Consider the following 18,725-nt stretch of genomic DNA (forward strand, 5'->3'; position numbering starts at 1 on the left):
ATCCTCGGGTTAGGGTGAGCTCTATGTGTGTGTGTGTGTGTGTGTGTGTGTGTGTGTGTGTGTGTGTGTGTGTGTGTGTGTGTGTGTGTGTGTGTGTGTGTGTGTGTCTGTGTGTGTGTGTGTGTGTGTGTGTGTGTGTGTGTGTGTGTGTGTGTGTGTGTGTGTGTGTGTGTGTGTGTGTGTGGCGTTATTGGAAATCACACCCGAGTTTTTCATCCGTCGGCAGGTTAGTTACTCAGAGCGTTAGTTTCACTGAGGTTAAGGTTAGGGTTATGGTTAGGGTTAGGGTTAGGTTTAAGTGATCGCACCTCCGTGCGGTCCAAGCGAACAAAAAGGAGCGCTCCCTAGCGCCAGTTCAGCCAATCAAAAGCTTCCATGGGCGGGGTTTGCCCAGAACTCGGGTGTGATTTCCAATAACGTGTGTGTGTGCGTGCGTGCGAGTGTGTTACTATACCTGTGAGGAACAAATTCCCCCGATCCATGCCAAACTTTGCACACACACTCCTTGCCTGCCAAACTACAACCTCTACCCATCAATCCTCACATGGCCCTCGTCTAGCGCCACCATGAGGCCGATTCTTGCAAAACACATTTTTGGACACTGCTCCTAAATTTTTTGCCCTAAAATCACGCAAATCGGTACACAGTATGTCTACACTCATCTCATCAACATGCATATGTCCCATTTAGCGTCACCTTCAGGCCGATTTTTGACACTACTCCTACAGATTTGGCCCTAAAATCATGCAAATTGCTACACAGTATGTCTACACTCATGTCATCAAAATGGATCTGTCCCATATAGCGCCACCATCAGGCCGATTTTTTCAAACACATTTTTGGACACTGCTCCTACAAATCACACAAATCGGTACACAGTATGTCTACACTCATCAACATGGATCAGTCCCATATAACGCCACCATCAGGCCGCTTTTTACAAACACATTTTTGGACACTTCTCCTACACATGTTGGCCTAAAATCACGCTGCGACCTGACGGTCGCTTATCTCCCGATTAGGGATTCTTACTGGTTTCATGGTTAAAAACATGTTTTGAGACAAGGTTACAATTAAAAAAAAAAAAAAAGATTCAGGTTGGGGTTATAGAGTTATGCTCAGGCATTTAGATGTTAGTTTTAGATTTATGCTTGATTCATTCTTAAAGGACAACTTTTTTTTTTTTTTTACAACAAGGGTTCATATTTTAGATTGTAATTAAAAAGTGTGTGTGTGTGTGTGGGGGGGGGGGGCATGCATGCAAGTGGCTAAATATTTATTTTAAGACACAATAAGCCGATTCCCAAGATGCATCACAATCTTTCATGGGCAGATGTGACTAAGGGGGCAATTTTTGAAAAATCATGAAAATGTTTGCAAATAACTCAAATCTCTGCTCCTCGGGGTCCCTGGAACAACTTATTTTGAGATGGGGGGTCCGCGGTCATTTTGGGGGTCCTTGACATGAAAAAGTTTGAGAACCACTGATTTAAAAGAAGGATTAAAAAAATAGCAGATCTACAAGCTTTAATTGTGAGATTGTATATCTGCTATTTTTTAATAGTTAAAGTCAAATCTTAAAATTGTCCTAACTGTTAAATCGCTAAAGTTTTAGAACACCCACTCCGTTATTTTCAGCTTCTAAAGCCTTCTCTTTATATGTTTTCTATGAGCCGTGAGGGGGGGAGAATTTTGCGGCAAAATTACGTCATCTGCATCAGCTGTATACGTTGTGTATACGTTATACGTATACATGATACACTACCGGCCAATCACAGCGCATCTGCCGTCTCTTCAGGAAGTAGCCTCCCTCAGCTACAGTGTTTACGATGGTGAAGGATTCTTAACCTCTTAATCCCCAAATCCTGGCCAGAAAATTATACGTTCTACCCCTCCACGGATTCGTATCGGTCGCGGTGGTTTGCGGCGCCGCTCCGGTGGTCCGCGGCGGTGGTCCGCGACGACTCCGGCCGAAAAACGGCCGAAAAAAGCAATACCGCTACTGACCACTAGTTTAGCAACTTACACAGTATAGCTTTAACTATTGACTGCTATTTTTGAAAAATCATGACAATTTGAATTTTGACCCGATTCTATAAGTGTCTTTTGAATCCTTCTAAGGTTTTTGGGAGAAAAAAAACATGTCAGCAATCTGGCCAGCCGTCGTCAAAGAAAAGGTCCTTTTCACTCAACTGGAGCTCAGTTAGTCTGTTCTTAAGACTACTATGTCAGTGGTGCTAAAACCTTTTCATGTGAAGGACCCCCCAAAATGATATGTATTTGGCCACGGACCCCATCTCAAAATATTTAGTTCCAGGGACCCCCCCAGAAGCAAAATTTGAGTTACAAATGTTCGCTTTAAAAACACATAAAGATTTGCACACATTTTCACGACTTTTTTCAAAAATAGCAGATCTACAAGCTCGCAGCGCGGCACTCGGTGCCGCGCTGTGAGCTTGTATATCTGCTATTTTTCAATTGTTAAAGCAGTCAATAATCCTAGGCCTAAATGGGTTATTAAAGTGACCCACAGATTTTGCGTCCAGGCCTATAAATGGAGTTATATCCTCACCTGGCTGCCAGCCCGCCCGGCCGCAGGTTTGACACCCGCGGCTTGCCGTCCTTGTCGGAGCCCCCGGAGATGGTGAGACCCAGGCTGCTGCCCTCCCTCTTCATCAGGTCCACGGTGGTGACGCCGCGGAACTCCTCTGATGACACACGCACACACGCACACACACGCACGCACGCACGCACGCACGCACGCACGCACACACACACACACACACACACACACACACAATTTACAATTTAGACCAGGGGTCTTCAACAGGGGGTCGGGGACCCCTAGGGGGTCCTCGGAGTTACTACAGGGGGTCCTCCAAATCTTTGTTTGATAGAAACCTTTTTTTCTCCTTTTTTATATTAACCACTTGAACCCTAGCTAGTGTCCATATTGGGAGAACTTTAGCCAAAAATAGCAGATCTACAAGCTCACAACGCCTCGCGCTGCGAGGCGTTGTGAGCTTGTAGATCGGCTATTCTCGGCAAAGAGCTTTGGTGTAGAGGGGAAAAAGAGCAGACTAAGTACAGAGTGAAGAGTCAAGTTTTATAAGTATTGACGGTTCAAGTGGGTAAATATCTGAAAACACAAATTGACATGAATCCAAAATACACTGATGATTGTGCTGAAACTATATGAACGATGAAACTATATGGAATCTATGAACAGGTTGTGGGGGTCCCTGCTTCATCTCTCTCTCAACTAAGGGGTCCTCGGTCTGAAAACGTTGAAGGCCCCTGATTTAGACATTTAGCAGACGCTCTTAATCCAGAGCGACTTACAATAAGCAAGGTAATACACTAGTAAAACGCCTCAGGGCCCAAAAGGGCGAGGTCGCGCCATGTCTTGGCCATCTGGCCAGTGATGTATATCGGACCAGTTACCCATACATGGAGACTCCTGGTACCCATATATGGAGATCCATGTACTGTATATGGAGATATGCTGTGAGACCCCAAATATGCTCACTCAGTTATTCGTTATGTGAAAATCCCATGACGTCTATCACATCTGACATCATACATACTAACCCTACACATACATAATATCCCTTTTATGCCCATACATGGAGATCCCTGTCTGAACCAGCCACAAAGATATGGGCTGTCTTCCTCCATACATGGGCATTCCCATATGCAGTCCTGTTAGATATGGGCTTAATGATGACATCAGGGATCTCCATATATGGGCATAAAAGGTATTCTGTTAGAGTGGTTCCCATGACATCATAATCCCTTTTATGCCCATACATGGATCATTATCATTATATGGAGATCTCTGCTCTTAGTATCTGACATCACTGTGATGTCACATAGCTTATAATATCAATATATCTAGTTCAGACCTCACAGATGTGCAAAAGACAATTAAACAAACACGTTGATTATTTTGCTTCTGCATTTTGTTTGGCCTGTAAAATAGAATAAAAAACGATACAGATATTTTACGATATTACATTTTTATTCTATTATCTGCCGATAATATCATGAGGCCCATAATAGCGGACATCCCAAGCAGGGACGTGCTGGGCCCCTGATTCAGCCCGGGAAAAAGAGTTGGAGAGGCCCTCATCGCGCGCTATAGAGAGAGATCTCTCTCTGAGGTGCAAAGCGTTGTGTGCTTGTAGATCTGCTGTTTTCACTACTTTTGTGCAACGGCCTTGTATGATGAAGCAGGAAAAAAATTACAAATTTGAAACTTGGAGATACGAGGTTTCTGCCCGACAGTGACAATTGGACTGGCCAGGAATGAACCGGCCGTTCGGGAGTTGTCCCGCTTTTCCCAATGGCCAGCACGTCCCTGATCCCAAGTCTCCTCCATAATGTGACGACTGCCAAGTATCACCGACACAGAACAGAATTTAGCCAATGCCTCCAATGCCTTAGCGGGTCTTGGCTTGGGCATGCCAGCAATATGCAGGCCTCTCAAGCAGACAAATTTATGGACATCACAAAGGCTTCCAAATATGAACACAAGCCGTTTGCGTTTGTAAACCAAGCTGTACAATAGCATCCTTCAGACCTTGGTACACAGCTCACTACCCAAGGGTTGACAGGCACTAACGTTTGGCAGACTGCCCGGAGCAAGTAAAAAAAACATGTCCGTATACAAGTGGAGCGTACTTTTTGCTTGCATGAAAGGGCAAGTGTTTTTTGAGTGTTTTTTAGTGACTGGGACCGCTGGCTTGTGGCTTCTTTCCAAACTGGCCTGACAAAGCATCTATCAGGAAACTAGAGGAGTTAGATATTCATTTCCATTGTAATGAGGGTCATATTACATATTTATACAGCCCTGTATTTACAAATGTCTCCTCTGTAAATGTAGCTTGTATCATGTATTATGTTGATGACAATGGAAACATGTCTCCGGGACTTTGTTGAGTTATCCTTTTCGGCCTAAATGCATGTTTAAATGTTCTTGACTATAAAGTATTCAATCAATATAAATACATAAATATGGTCATGAAGTGTGGGTCATGACCGTAAGTATAAGGTCGCGGGTGCAAGCGGACGAAATGGGTTTCCCCAGACGGGTGGCTGGTATCTCCCTTAGAGATAGGGTGAGAAGTTCACACAGTACTATGCAGTAGATATCTTCAGCAAAAAAAGAAACACTTGTAAACAAAATAACAAAAAAAATCACACCCAATGTGAAGTGAGCGGTGGTCGTGCTTGCATAACATCTTGAGACTAGGCTATAGGTCTAGGATGTAATTGGTGATTAGTGAATACAGGCTGCACACACACACATTGCTATGGCAAAACGCTGAGGAAAAAGTGTAATACAGGCTACACACACACACACACACACACACACACACACACACACACACACACACACACACACACACACACACACACACACACACACATTGCTATGGCAAAACGCTGAGGAAAAGGTGATAAAGACACACGCACAGCCACTCTATGGAGCGGTTTACCACCGCTCAAAAGAAGTATATACAAATAGAAGGGTCCGGGGGAGGGGGAGGTCAGGCGAGGTTTCTTATTACCAGTTTCGAGCAGCTTAAGTGGTTTTTCAGGGAGGTTTTAAAGGATGTCAGGGATTTGTAAGTAAGGCGTTCCACATTTTGGTTGTTAATTGTGGACATCCTTGAAGTGTTTTGTCAGGTACATTGGAACCTTAGTGGTGTAGTGTATCATCTGTATTGTAATCGACCACATCACTGTGATGTCAGAGCATATTTAGCATGAGCTATAATTACGTGCCTCACACCAGGGTCCGACAGAGCCAGTCCTACGATGGTCAAAGTTGGTTTTATCGATATGTTGGGAATACAGGTCACCTCCGACGTCAGCACCGAGAGTTTGCTGCAGTGCCCGGTGTGCCAGCTGCGGCTGGCACCGGACCTCTTCCCGGCCATCGAGACCTGCGTCCACCGGTCATGCACAGACTGCCTGCACCGGTACCTGCTCAGCAAGCTCTCCATGGCCCAGGTGGACATCAGCTGCCCCATGTGCCGGGTGAAATTGGCCCCGCGCGACATCCGGAGCATCGTGTCCGCCGCCGACTGGGCCAGGTACGAGGAGTTCGCTCTGAGGAGGTGCCTGGCGGCCGACCCGGACTGCCGCTGGTGCCCCGCACCCGACTGCGGCTACGCCGTCATCGCCCCCGACCACGGCTACTGTCCAAAGATCGCGTGCGGGCGCCAGGGCTGCGGCACGGAGTTCTGCTACGGCTGCAGGCGGCACTGGCATCCTAACCAGAGGTGTGACGACGCAGCAGCAGAAGCATCAGGGAAGACGGAGAAGAGCTGGGGTGAAGCCGCGGCTGACGACGGCAGGCCGTGTCCTCGATGCGCGTCCCGCATCAGCAGGACAAGCGGCTGCGAGCACATGGCCTGCACGGTCTGTGGCTGTGACTTCTGCTGGCTGTGCATGAAGGAGTACATTAAAGGCATTGGCACTGCCAATGCCATTAATGTAACCCACAAATGTACTCCTATATCACAGTGAGCAGACAGCCAGCAGAATAGCGTGGGAAATTAAGTCCATTTTATGGAAGAATCGTTCAGTTTGTGATACAAGCACCACATTTTGCACAAAGTTCCCTCTGGACTCACTTTTCCCCCAAAAGCCTGTTAGCCAATCAAAGAAATGCAATATGGCAATATCCCATTGACTTTCTAAACAGGGCAATAATACAAAGAATAAATCTGATTTAAGTAGCACGTGAGGGGTCAAACTAGGGTTTTTTTCATGATCCTGAATCCAATGCAAGCATTTGTTTAGCACAAAAAACATTCAAAAAAAACTGTGAAAAGTGATGATTCATTACTAAACCATAGTTTTGTGGGGCCTTTTCTTAGCCCAAGGAATGTTTTTGTGCAAAACAAATGCTTGCATTGGATTCAGGATCATGAAAAACCCCTCACATGCTACTTAGAGCTGATTTATTTTCCTCAAAAAGAGAGGCTAACGTGCTTTTTTGGAAAAAAGTAGGTCCAGAGGAAACCAAAATGTGGTTCTTGTATCACAAAGTGAACGATTGTGTCACAAATCTCCCTGGCTAGAACTCACAGCGAACTCGTCAGTCTGTACCCCCATTGTCACAAAGAAAGTGAGTAGAAAAAGGCGTATTTTGGGGAAGGGAGCGCACCCTCGTATTCTACCTCCTTGCTATTATCTGCTCCGTGGCCACTGCTATCATCATTGCTATCATCGTCCTCCCAGTCTGTGTGGGAATACGAATCCATGACAAGAAAAAATAGAAGGTCCGGTCCGCACACCGTCTTAACCCTTAAGTTCGGTTCAAATTCACTTCACCTACGTTTGGTTTGCAGGTCATTTTGACCCGGGGGATATTTGGTTTAAAAAACAATACTAATATAATTTTTAACTTATCATCATCATACATTGACTTTGTCTCAATTCCAAACAATTCATGTGATATATATGGTAAATCTTTGCATTTGTGCTTTGCTATGTCACATCAAACACTGAAAGCGCTGTTACTGTTTTTACAGGACATCATTTCTGGACAGGACAGCACTTTCTCTTGCCAGATGCTTCAACTACAGTTTAGTTTACCATATCATCATTTGGATTGTTTGGAATTGAGACAAAGTCAATTTATGATGATGATTTGTTAAATTAAAATTTATATTGGTATTGTTTTTGAAACCAAATATCTCCCGGGTCAAAATTACCCACAAACTTGTATTAGAGGGTAAAAGAAAAGGGTGGGGGGGGGGGGGGAGGGGTGAAGCATGGGTGCAGTGCATTTTTTTTTTACATATTCATCATCACAGAAGAATCTTTAAGACCAGTGAGTTTCAGGTGGAAAAAATGTTAATGTAACATGGGTCAAAATGACCCGAACCGAACTTAAGGGTTAATGCTCATAAAATAATCTATTAATAGTAGAGATGTTACCGATCAATCGGCAATGGATCGGATCGGGCCGATCAAAGCGTGATCGGCGATAATCGGTGGTTTAGATCAAAAGGTAAATTCACCGATCCGATCCGATCGGTGCATCCGATCAACCAGCCGTTCAGTATGCCCACTTGAGGCCATTTTGGGGTATTGATTTCCACAGTGCTGAAGGAATAATTAGTTACTGCTATGATAATACATACATAGTAATGCTGGTAAATAACTATAAGGCAAATATATAAATGAATTCATGAGTGAATTAATTAATTAATGTTAAAACATTAACATTTAGAAAATATAAATAATATATAAATAATAACTTGATCGGATCGGTGATTGATTGGTATCGGGTGATCAAACTTTTGTGATCGGTGCTCGGTGATTGGTTCCAAAAAACAGGGTAGGCAACCTTAGGCACGGGTGCCAACATTGGCACAGGGGAGGGTGACCAGCGGCCAGTGTGAGAGAGGATTTGTATTTTAAAAACTTTTTATTTTAAACTTGGTCAATTAAATAAAGTTAGCTAATGAATTGCAGATTACATCTTGCAGATAATTCTACATTCATTAAAACTCTGAACTCTTACTGGGGAGGGAGTCTGGGAGATAAGGTGGATTATTGCTCGGGCCGGGGTCTAATGATCGTTATAACAATGTACTGCCAATCAAAATGTGTCAAAATATTTGTCATTTAAAAAAAATGTAAACGTGGTCAATTAAATGAAGTTAGCTAATTTATAGCAAATGACATCTTGCAGATATTTCTACGTTCATTAAAACTTTGAACTCTGACTGTGGGAGGGAGTCGGGGAGATGGATTGTTGTTCTGGGTCTAATGATCTTTATAATAATGTCCTGCCAATCAAAATATGACAAAATATTTGTCATTAAAATGTATGTTGACATGGCACACTGACACTCTAGAAAATAAAAACGTGGCTCTTCATTTCAAGAAGGTTGCTGACCCCTGATCTAGATAGATCTACCTATGAAGGTGGATTCTGCTTTTCAATGGGAATGGAGTGGTTTCTTGCCATTTGTGAGTTTCTGCAAAAAATACGCTCCAAGTTAGAAAGGCAAAATAGGGAAAGAAAACATGCATTTGCAGGACATTTTCAGGAAAAGAACAGTATTCTGAAGATTTGAAACGACACATCTGTATATCGTCGTTGTCGGGTGGAAACCTCGTATCTCCAAGTTTCAAATTTGTACGTTCTTTTGCAAAGTAAAGCCCTGCTTCATCGTACAAGGCCGTCGCACAAAAGTAGTGAAAACAGCCGATCTACAAGCACACAGATCGGCTGTGTGCTTGTAGATCGTCTGTTTTCACTAGTTTAAATCATTTTTAAAATGAAAAATGCAAAACGAACAGTTTTGAACATACAAGGTTTTCACCCGACAACGACGATATACCAATGTTTCTGGTTGACATTGGCACATTTCACTCAGGTTTTTTCATCTCACTCATGTCACTTTGTCTGCTGACCTCACTCAGCGACGAAATAAAAATAAAATAAACACAAATAAAAATAAAACAATTCACAGGAGGCAAGCGGTGATCACCCAATGATGTGCACTGCAATGTAGTTTCAACTGCACTACATTGCAGGCGCTTTTTGAGAGTAAAAAACTAAAAAAGAATAAGACATGTGTGACATGCATGATCTGGGCAGATTGCCCCCGGGAAATGTGCCAATGTGAACCAGAAACATCGGTATATATATATAAACATGAAAACATCTTGAAGGCTCTCTCTCTCTCTGCTCAGACTGCTCTATCTCTCTCATGCTCTCTCCCTCACTCTCTCATCTCCCACACAAAACCCCTTCATGACACAAAAACTCAAACTCCCAGTGTCATGACCTTAGGGCCAGTAGAACATGACCTTTACCTGCCCCACGGGCAAAATGCTTTTGTGACCTTTAGTGTCAAGTGTCGACCCCTGTTATGCGCTCGACGCGCTCAGCGTGTCTGAGGGGGCTATAGAACCTGTAATGTGCACTGTCTGACTGTGTATCTGTCTGTCTGTCTCTGTTTGCGCTTGTATATTTCTCCCATCTTATGTAGAGCAGTGGTTCTCAACCTTTTCAGCCAGGTTTTTGATATATATATATATATTTTTCATAAATCAGTGCTATTGAACACCCTTTACGTCTCTGTGTTGGTTAAAACAATAATTGAACCCATGCAAAGTATTAAATAGCGCTTCTGACAAAACCAGCTAACTCCACCAAGGAGGGGTGGGGCTAAATTAGCTCCACGCCATTTTGACCTCCAACCTCATTGTGAGCTTGGAGGTCCATTCAGCTGTTCTTATCAATGATGAATAAAACCTCCTAAACAGGGAGAGAGAGAGAGACACACAGGGAGTGACACGCATGCAGCAAAGGTTGTCAGGCTCGGGAATCGAACTCAGGTTGCATTCAAGCCTATATGCGGTATGTGCTTTAACCACTAGGCCATTCTTATTGTTATACATTTATAGGAAGGAACAAATCAATGCAAAAAATATAATTAAATATACTTTTTTGATAACCAACCAAATGGATAATAGTCTGATCTACAAGCTATCGGTATAATTCATGCGGCGGCGTACTAAGAAGTATAACAAAGGGCTGAAGTGGTTAAGATGGGATTTAAAAGTGTGGATGATAAAGCCTTGGGGCAGCAGCAGGGGTGTCACACCAAATTCTGGGCCCTGGGTACAAGGATTCACTGTGGGCCCCCCATGAATTCTTCATAAGGGGAGGGGGTTTAACCCATTTAGACTGGGAACGCATTATTACGCGTTATTTCGTGCTTTAGCTATTGGAACATAGCAGATATACAAGCTCACAGCGTGGCACTGCGAGCTTGTAGATCTGCTATTTTAGAAAAATCATGAAAAGTCTTTGAATATTTCAAATCCTTCAAAGGTTTTTTGAAAAACCTATGTTTCTATGTCAGTGCTGCTCAAACTTCTTCATGTGAAGGACCCTCGAAATGATATGTATTTGGCCACCGACTTCCATCTCAAAGTATTTACATATTTACATATTACATTATTCAAAGATTTGCACACATGTTCACGACTTTTCAAAAATAGCAGATCTACAAGCTCGCAGCACGGCACTCGGTGCCACGCTGTGAGCTTGTATATCTGCTATTTTTCAATAGACAAAGTATAAAATAATTAAAGACCCCTCCACCTTGGGCCCTAGTGACTCAGACCCACTTTTCCCCCCCTTGTGACGCCCCTGGGCGGCAGCGATGGAGAGGGCAATAATAATAGAATGAAAAGATTGACTGGAAGATGATGGCAGAGTCTTGAGCACATGATTATGTAGGTCAGTCGCGCAGCGGAGTTCAAAATGAGCTTGACCTCGAAGCCTGATTTGCACTTTGCCGAACGATGGTGTCGCATGCCGAAAATAGCCGCTATTCTCGGCATTCCAGATCATTGTACTGTACGGTGTACAATGTTAACTGTACTGTGCACACGGTCTTAAAAACCTTCACAAAGTCATCTTTTACTAAAGGACTATTGCAACGTAGGGGTGGGCGATATGGAAAAATGCACTATCACGATATTCGTCCAAGCTGTATTACAATCACACAATCAGTTTACAGTTTAGGCATTTAGCAGACGCTTTTAATCTAAAGCGACTTACAATAAGCAGATAATACATCACTATAATAAACAAGATAATATGTCAGAACATCAGCAACAATATGACATATGCATATCTTGTCACGATTATTTGTGTTGGTTTTTATGGTTATCTTTCAAGTTACTTAACAGTACAACCACCTACAAGGTAACACAAACTAAAAGAAAAGGGAGTAACCATTAGACCATTTAGACCAGTGGTCCTCAAAGTGGGGTCCAGGGACTCTCTGGGTTCCTTTTGGGAGGTCTAAATTGATCCTTACGTGTATGTAACTCTGATAGTGTACAAATGAAACCAAATGGACCCTTTATGGGTCCATTTGGTTCCATTTGTATTCTGTCAGAGTTAACATTTTAAAGTTAACATTTTAAAGTTTGAGAACTACTGATTTAGACCAAAATCCAGGTTTAAATTCATTCTGCAATGACTCTCAGTATTAACAATTCAACAGGATTTTTTATAAGGCTCCCTCATTGTATCACGATATATACGATATCTCTGAAAAAGGCATGTCGTGGAGACATTGTATCGTCTCAACGATCCATTTATCACCATATCGCCCACCCCTATTGCAACGCCTTTTATTATAGCCTCTGCAAGTAAAGGGATCGCAGCTGCACTTGGTGCAGAATGCGGCTGCCAGACTCATTACTGGGACTAGGAGATCAGAGCACATAACCCCGGTACTGGCTGCACTGCCAGTAACCTTTTGAATAGACTTTTATTGTATTGTTAACTTTTAAAGCTCTTCACGACCTGGCACCTCAATACCTACAGTAGCTGATCTGCTGGAACCCCATGTGCCGATCGGCCCGCCCGACTGAAGGTTACTAAAGGCCTGTCCATATAGTCTCTCCGAGACCAAACTTTTTGTTGGAGAGTTGCGACTTTCTGGACTCCGGACTCTAATTCGGTGTAAGGCTTTTCAGTAGTCGCGAGTGACGTCATTTTGTATTTGAACCGGACCTTTCCGACGAAAACGTCGGTTTCGGGGGGAGACTATATGGACAGACAGGCCTTAAAGGAAAATTCCAGAATAAAACATATTAATCCTTAATCAGCCTTTTATCACGTCTGTACATACCTGGTATGATGGATTTTTATCATAGTCCTTCCAGTTTTTACTTCTCCTGGACTCCTCAGATCTCTCTCCCACAGCCAAAACGGCGGTCAATTGAGGTCCTCCAAAAGCGCTAATTTTCACCGCTGCAAAGTTACTTTTTTCTTCATAAATCTTCTATTTATAGTTCAAAGCGAGCCAGTAATCCACTGTTTTATCGCAGCTTGAGGGAAATGGCCGTTGTTTACATGATCCCAATAGTAGCAGTCACAGAAGAAGAATGAAGTCTCGCGTCTCGCGTGATTACCGCACCCCCTTTAGCTTTTTCTTTAGCGCAAAAGAAAGCTTTCTCCTGGAGTTATTACAGCCAGTATGTACACAACAAGGCATCGTGGTACAAATAAACTTTAGGTAAAAAGTACCTCATGAAAGACACGTTTCTGTGGTCATGAGGTAATTTTTACCTAAATTTTATTTGGTGAGGCATTGCAGAATGTCTTGAGGAAAATACGATTATTTTGTGATTATATTGTAGCCTACATTGTTTACAAATAATAATACATGTCAAAATTATTTTGTAAGTAATTCCATGAATAAATAATAAATAAAATCGAAGAAATGTATTGAGGAAAATAAAAATAAATAAAGGTAATAGAATTACCTTATGACTACAGGAAGTCCGTTAAAATGCTTTGTTGTGAATCCTTTTCAGTCATATTACTAGATTCTAGCGAGCAACAGACTAACTAGATTATATTCTTCTGCTTTCTTATTTTTTATATATATACCACGATGCCTTGTTGTGTACATACTGGCTGTAATAACTCCAGGAGAAAGCTTTCTTTTGCGCTAAAGAAAAAGCTAAAGGGGGTGCGGTAATCACGCGAGACGCGAGACTTCATTCTTCTTCTGTGACTGCTACTATTGGGATCATGTAAACAACGGCCATTTCCCTCAAGCTGCGATAAAACAGTGGATTACTGGCTCGCTTTGAACTATAAATAGAAGATTTATGAAGAAAAAAGTAACTTTGCAGCGGTGAAAATTAGCGCTTTTGGAGGACCTCAATTGACCGCCGTTTTGGCTGTGGGAGAGAGATCTGAGGAGTCCAGGAGAAGTAAAAACTGGAAGGACTATGATAAAAATCCATCATACCAGGTATGTACAGACGTGATAAAAGGCTGATTAAGGATTAATATGTTTTATTCTGGAATTTTCCTTTAAGTCTAACCGGGTGACCAAGGGTTGCCGTCAGGGCCCATACACTCACCATAACAGGCTCCATAACTATTTTTAAATCTAAATTAAAGGCCCATTTCTATTTTAACCCCTAACAGCAGATCCTTTCTCACTGACACTGTTGTTGTTGTGTTGTTTTTTGTTGCTGTAATTGTAATTAGTGGCCAAGCGTCTGGAGCCACTATTGAAATTGATATTTTTCTTCCTTTTTGCAACCTTGCAGTCGTTTTTTACGAAACTTGGCAGGCAATATGGTAGAGGGCTATGCCAAACGCGGAAAACACGAATTTTCTCGCCATATGAACATTTTATCCATGAACTTTGGACCAATATCTAAAAAAATTACATTATTTATTTTATAAGCCAATGAATATTGCATTATTCCACCAATTAGTAATCAATATAACGATAGGTTGAGAATTGGTGAAATAGTCCTTCAATGGCTTAGAGTGAACTAACACTACAGGATGCAATGCTGTTGCATGCATGTGCGGTCTTTTATTCTTTTGAACTGTCACTCTGTGTCCAGCGCCAGCCATGTGCGCAACCCACTGTTTTGTTTGAACTACAGGCGTCTGTGGTGCCATCATCAAACACATTCTCTCTTGGTCTCATTGTGTCTTTGTAGACGGGCCAGGTCGTGGTGTTGTGCTGGGCTGTTAACCCTTTCAGTGCCCAGAATCACCACTAGAGGGCGCCCAATGGCCATAGAATCCACCATAGACATACGCTGTATATGCACAAGCCGTGCGCAGCCATGACGCGCCTGAACACTATCCTTTGTGCATGAACAGGAACAGGATGAAGTTAGCTTGAAGTTAGCTATTGGCTACCAAGCATTTTAGAAGCCCTATTTTCGGCGATTTAGCCGTGATTAAACCTTGCACACCTCATGGATATGCATGGAACAGAGAAAATGAGCTCTAAAGATCCTGGATTGCATTGGAGTGGATGGCAAATATCGGCGGCGCGACGCTCTCGTGGGCCGTGTAAACAGATGACGGCCGGCGGCCCGGCTCGAAAATTAAAAAGAAAATGGCACCCCGAACGTTAATAAGGTCCAAACTATCCCGAACTAGTTCGGGATAGGCACAATAAGAGTTAAGTCACGTAGACGGGTTGTGTTGTGTGGTGTGATCAGGGGTGTCACAAGGGGGGGAAAGTGGGACTGAGTTACTAGGGCCCAAGGTGGAGGGGCCTTAATTATTCTATACTTTAGCCATTGAAAAATAGCAGATATACAAGCTAACTGCGATCTTGTAGATCTGCTATTTTTAAAAAGTCGTGAAAATTTGTGAAAATCTTGGAATATATATATATATTTTTAAGTGAACATTTGTAACTCAAATATTCGCTTCTGGGCGGTCCCTGGAACTAAATATTTTGAGATGGGGGTTCCCAAATACATATCATTTTGGGGGTCCTTCACATAAAAGAGTTTGAGCACCACTGACATAGAAACATAGAACATAGAAACAAGGATTTGAAATATTCAAAGAAATATTCAAAGACAAATTTGTACGATTAAAAAAAAATAGCTGATCTACAAGCTCGCAGCGTGGCACTCGGTGCCGCGCTGTGAGCTTGTATATCTGCTATTTCTCAATAGTTAAAGCACAAAATAATGGGGGGCCCGCAGTGAATCCTTGTACCCAGGGCCCAGAATTTGGTGCGACACCCCTGTGGTGTTGTGCTGGGCTGTTAAGTAACGTAGACGGGTTGTGTTGTGTTGTGCTTTGCTGTGCTGGGCTGTTAAGTAACATAGACGGGTTGTGTTGTGTTGTGTTGTGGTGTGTGTGGTGTTTGCTGTGCTGTGCTGTTAAGTCATGCTAAGTGAAGTTCGCCCAGGCACAGACCAGTGTGTGTGCCTTAGCACCAACGACAGGTATGCTGCACAAGCACTTCTTTCCACCTTATCTAAGCATTTATGTGAGATCATCCAAACAGGCCAGCAACACAACATCAGGCCAAACAAAGGAAGACATGTCTCCGAGCGATGTCATGCACACCAACAAACAAAGCATACAAACCGCCATGGATTTCTCGTTCTTTTACCGTACACAAACAAAGTAAATAGGACTCGGCAACAGCGTAATGCAGCCTTAAGGTATTATGGTACAGTGGCGGGGGTGAAGGGCGACTCATCTCCCTCATGGCTCCCAAAGTGTGGCAATCAGGGACGTGCTGGCCATTGGGAAAAGCGGGACAACTCCCGAACGGCCGGTTCATTCCAGGCCGGTCCAGGCCGGCCATTAGGAAAAAATTAAAAATAAAATGTCGGCCTTCGTTCCATTTTGGGGGCTGGGCGGCCAACAAATGTGTGCTTATAGGGCCGGAGAATGTGGGGTTTAACTGTAATGGGGTGGTGGCAAAGTTGTAAGAATATGTTGGTATGTAGGTGGAGCAAATGTGTAACATAGGTATTGTGTTGAAGTATGTCTGTCACAGATTCTGTTCTGCTGGGCACTGTGGGTCATTGATAAGAATGCAGACAGGCGTATGCTTTCGTCTAATCGCAATTATGTGACATAATCACAATTATTTTGTCATAATAGTCATAATCGTTTCCCTGTTGAAAAATGTCCATATATTTTCAAACATTTTCAAAAATAGTGGAAATAGCAGATCTACGCAAGCTCACAATGCGTCGCATAACGGCACGTAGATCAGCTATTTCCACTATCAATGTTGTTTTTTAAATTATAAAGTTGTCAAATATGTCAGTAATTTCTTTGTATATTTAGGTTATGTGTCGTATCTCGTCATCTGCCATGTGCAACTTGCTTTTCTGCCTTTGTTGATATATTTTTAAGATGGAGATGGACAAGAAACAGGGAGTGACATACAGAAAAGTTAGTTGGGAACAGGACTCGAACCCGCGATGCGTCGTCAGGCTACATTAGGCTCGCCGGCCCGGGCCTTTTGTTTTAAGTGGAGATGGAGTAAATATTGCTGGGATCCGGACTCGAATCAGGCTAGGTGCCAGGACCTCTAGGCCAGTGGTCCGGGCCTTCTCGTATTTCTGTTACCTCAATTTGTTTTTCTCGACCATAAGAATGTTATTTGCTAGGCGTGCTGTGTGTGGTATGTATGCACTGCAATGGGTTCCTGTAAATTGTACCTGAAAGGCTGCGTCTCTGCGCCGAATGCGAGTGGTCCCCCGAGCCGGAGTCCTTGCCCCCGCCCGCCTTGGAGTACGGCCCGTCATCTGAGGAGGAAGCAGAGGAGGACATGTTGAGGCATTTTAGGATGCTGGCGTTCTGAATGGCATGCTGGGAATCTGGTGCAGCAGAGGGCTTGGATGACTCCTCACATTATCAATTCACACACTGTGACAGCTCAGTCTGCCACTGGCTACTGGCATGCTTTGAACTGCACCTCTGGCATGCAGTGATGTAACTCAGTACATTTACTCAAGTACTTTTTCCTTTTTCTTTTACTGTATTGGAGTTAGTATTTCCAGTTTTCAGTACTTTTACTTCTATTCCACTACATTTCAAGAGGCAAATATTGTACTTTCACACAACTGCAAATATTTGGAAAAATGTAGTTATTGGTTACTTTGTAGATTTTGAATATTATTTCAAAACATACATTAACCAGTTCAGACAAAGATTTCGTCCATTTGGACGCATTGTGAGCTTGTAGATCGGCTATTTTCAATAGATTTCTATACATCTGAAAACGTGAAATGGGACATTTTCTAAAATGAGTCTTTTACTTTTGGTACTTTAAGTACATTTTGGCATAGAATAGAATACAAGTACGGTGTGACAGTGTCCTAACAGAGTATTTCTAACATGGCAGCATTGATACTTTTACAAACTTAAGTAAAAAAACTAACGTGAGTACTTTTTCCACCTCCGTTTGAATGCTTTGAACTCCACCTTTGGCATTATGGTTCAGGGAGGCAAAACAGCAGCACAAAAACAAGTCCACGTCTACAACCGTCAGGCGTTAGCTAACAAAACCAAACAAGTCCACGTCTACAACCGTCAGGCGTTAGCTAACAAAACCAAACAAGTCCACGTCTACAACCGTCAGGCGTTAGCTATCAAAACCAAACAAGTCCACGTCTACAACCGTCAGGCGTTAGCTATCAAAACCAAACAAGTCCACGTCTACAACCGTCAGGGGTTAGCTATCAAAACCAAACAAGTCCACGTCTACAACCGTCAGGGGTTAGCTATCAAAACCAAACAAGTCCACGTCTACAACCGTCAGGGGTTAGCTATCAAAACCAAACAAGTCCACGTCTACAACTGTCAGGCGTTAGCTATCAAAACCAGGACAACAGACTAGGGATGGGACGATATGAAAATGTCATATCACGATTATTGTGAAAAAAGATATTACGATTTACGATTATCACGATAATCAAAATCCATTATCCTGGGGCGGAACATTTGCCAAAAAATAGCAGATCTACTTGTAGATCGGCTATTTTTTGGCAAAGACATTTGATAGAGAGTGAAAAAAGACTGTATCAAGTATGTATATTATAAGTACCTTTTACCAGTTATAGAGGGTTCAAGTGGTACCAGATATGCAGCTTGGCAAATAAAGGTGAATTGATCCCAGTGCATGACGGAGGACGATATAACGATAAGTTAAACCTTTGTTATCATGATAAACGATAATATCGCGTATAGTCCCATCCCTACAACAGAGTCTGAACTCTGGATCTTGGAGGTCACTTTCTGTTTCGTCTTCACAAGACGATCCCTGCAAGGGCTTTAAAGAAATTCAAATAGCTTCCTCGTGGTCCGAGGCGCAAAGAAGACCCTCCGAAAACGATTAATTTAACACATGAGTACG

At 42.8% G+C, this 18,725-nt stretch overlaps 1 protein-coding gene across 1 annotated transcript in view; it reads right to left on the reverse strand.

Annotated features, from left to right (window-relative positions):
* Positions 1-18,725, reverse strand: part of LOC308291836 (glutamate receptor-interacting protein 2-like) — a gene marked incomplete at both ends in the record, with an annotated part of 124,107 nt that overhangs the window by 84,661 nt on the left and 20,721 nt on the right. The window contains 2 exons of the mRNA XM_080733968.1: positions 2,573-2,708; positions 17,029-17,115. Of these exons, the coding sequence (XP_080590094.1) occupies positions 2,573-2,708; positions 17,029-17,115 (223 nt within the window). The remainder of the gene's footprint in view (positions 1-2,572; positions 2,709-17,028; positions 17,116-18,725) is intronic.

This window comes from Nannobrachium achirus (assembly GCF_963921795.1).
Source record: "Nannobrachium achirus genome assembly, chromosome: 9".
Lineage (NCBI taxonomy): Eukaryota > Metazoa > Chordata > Actinopteri > Myctophiformes > Myctophidae > Nannobrachium > Nannobrachium achirus.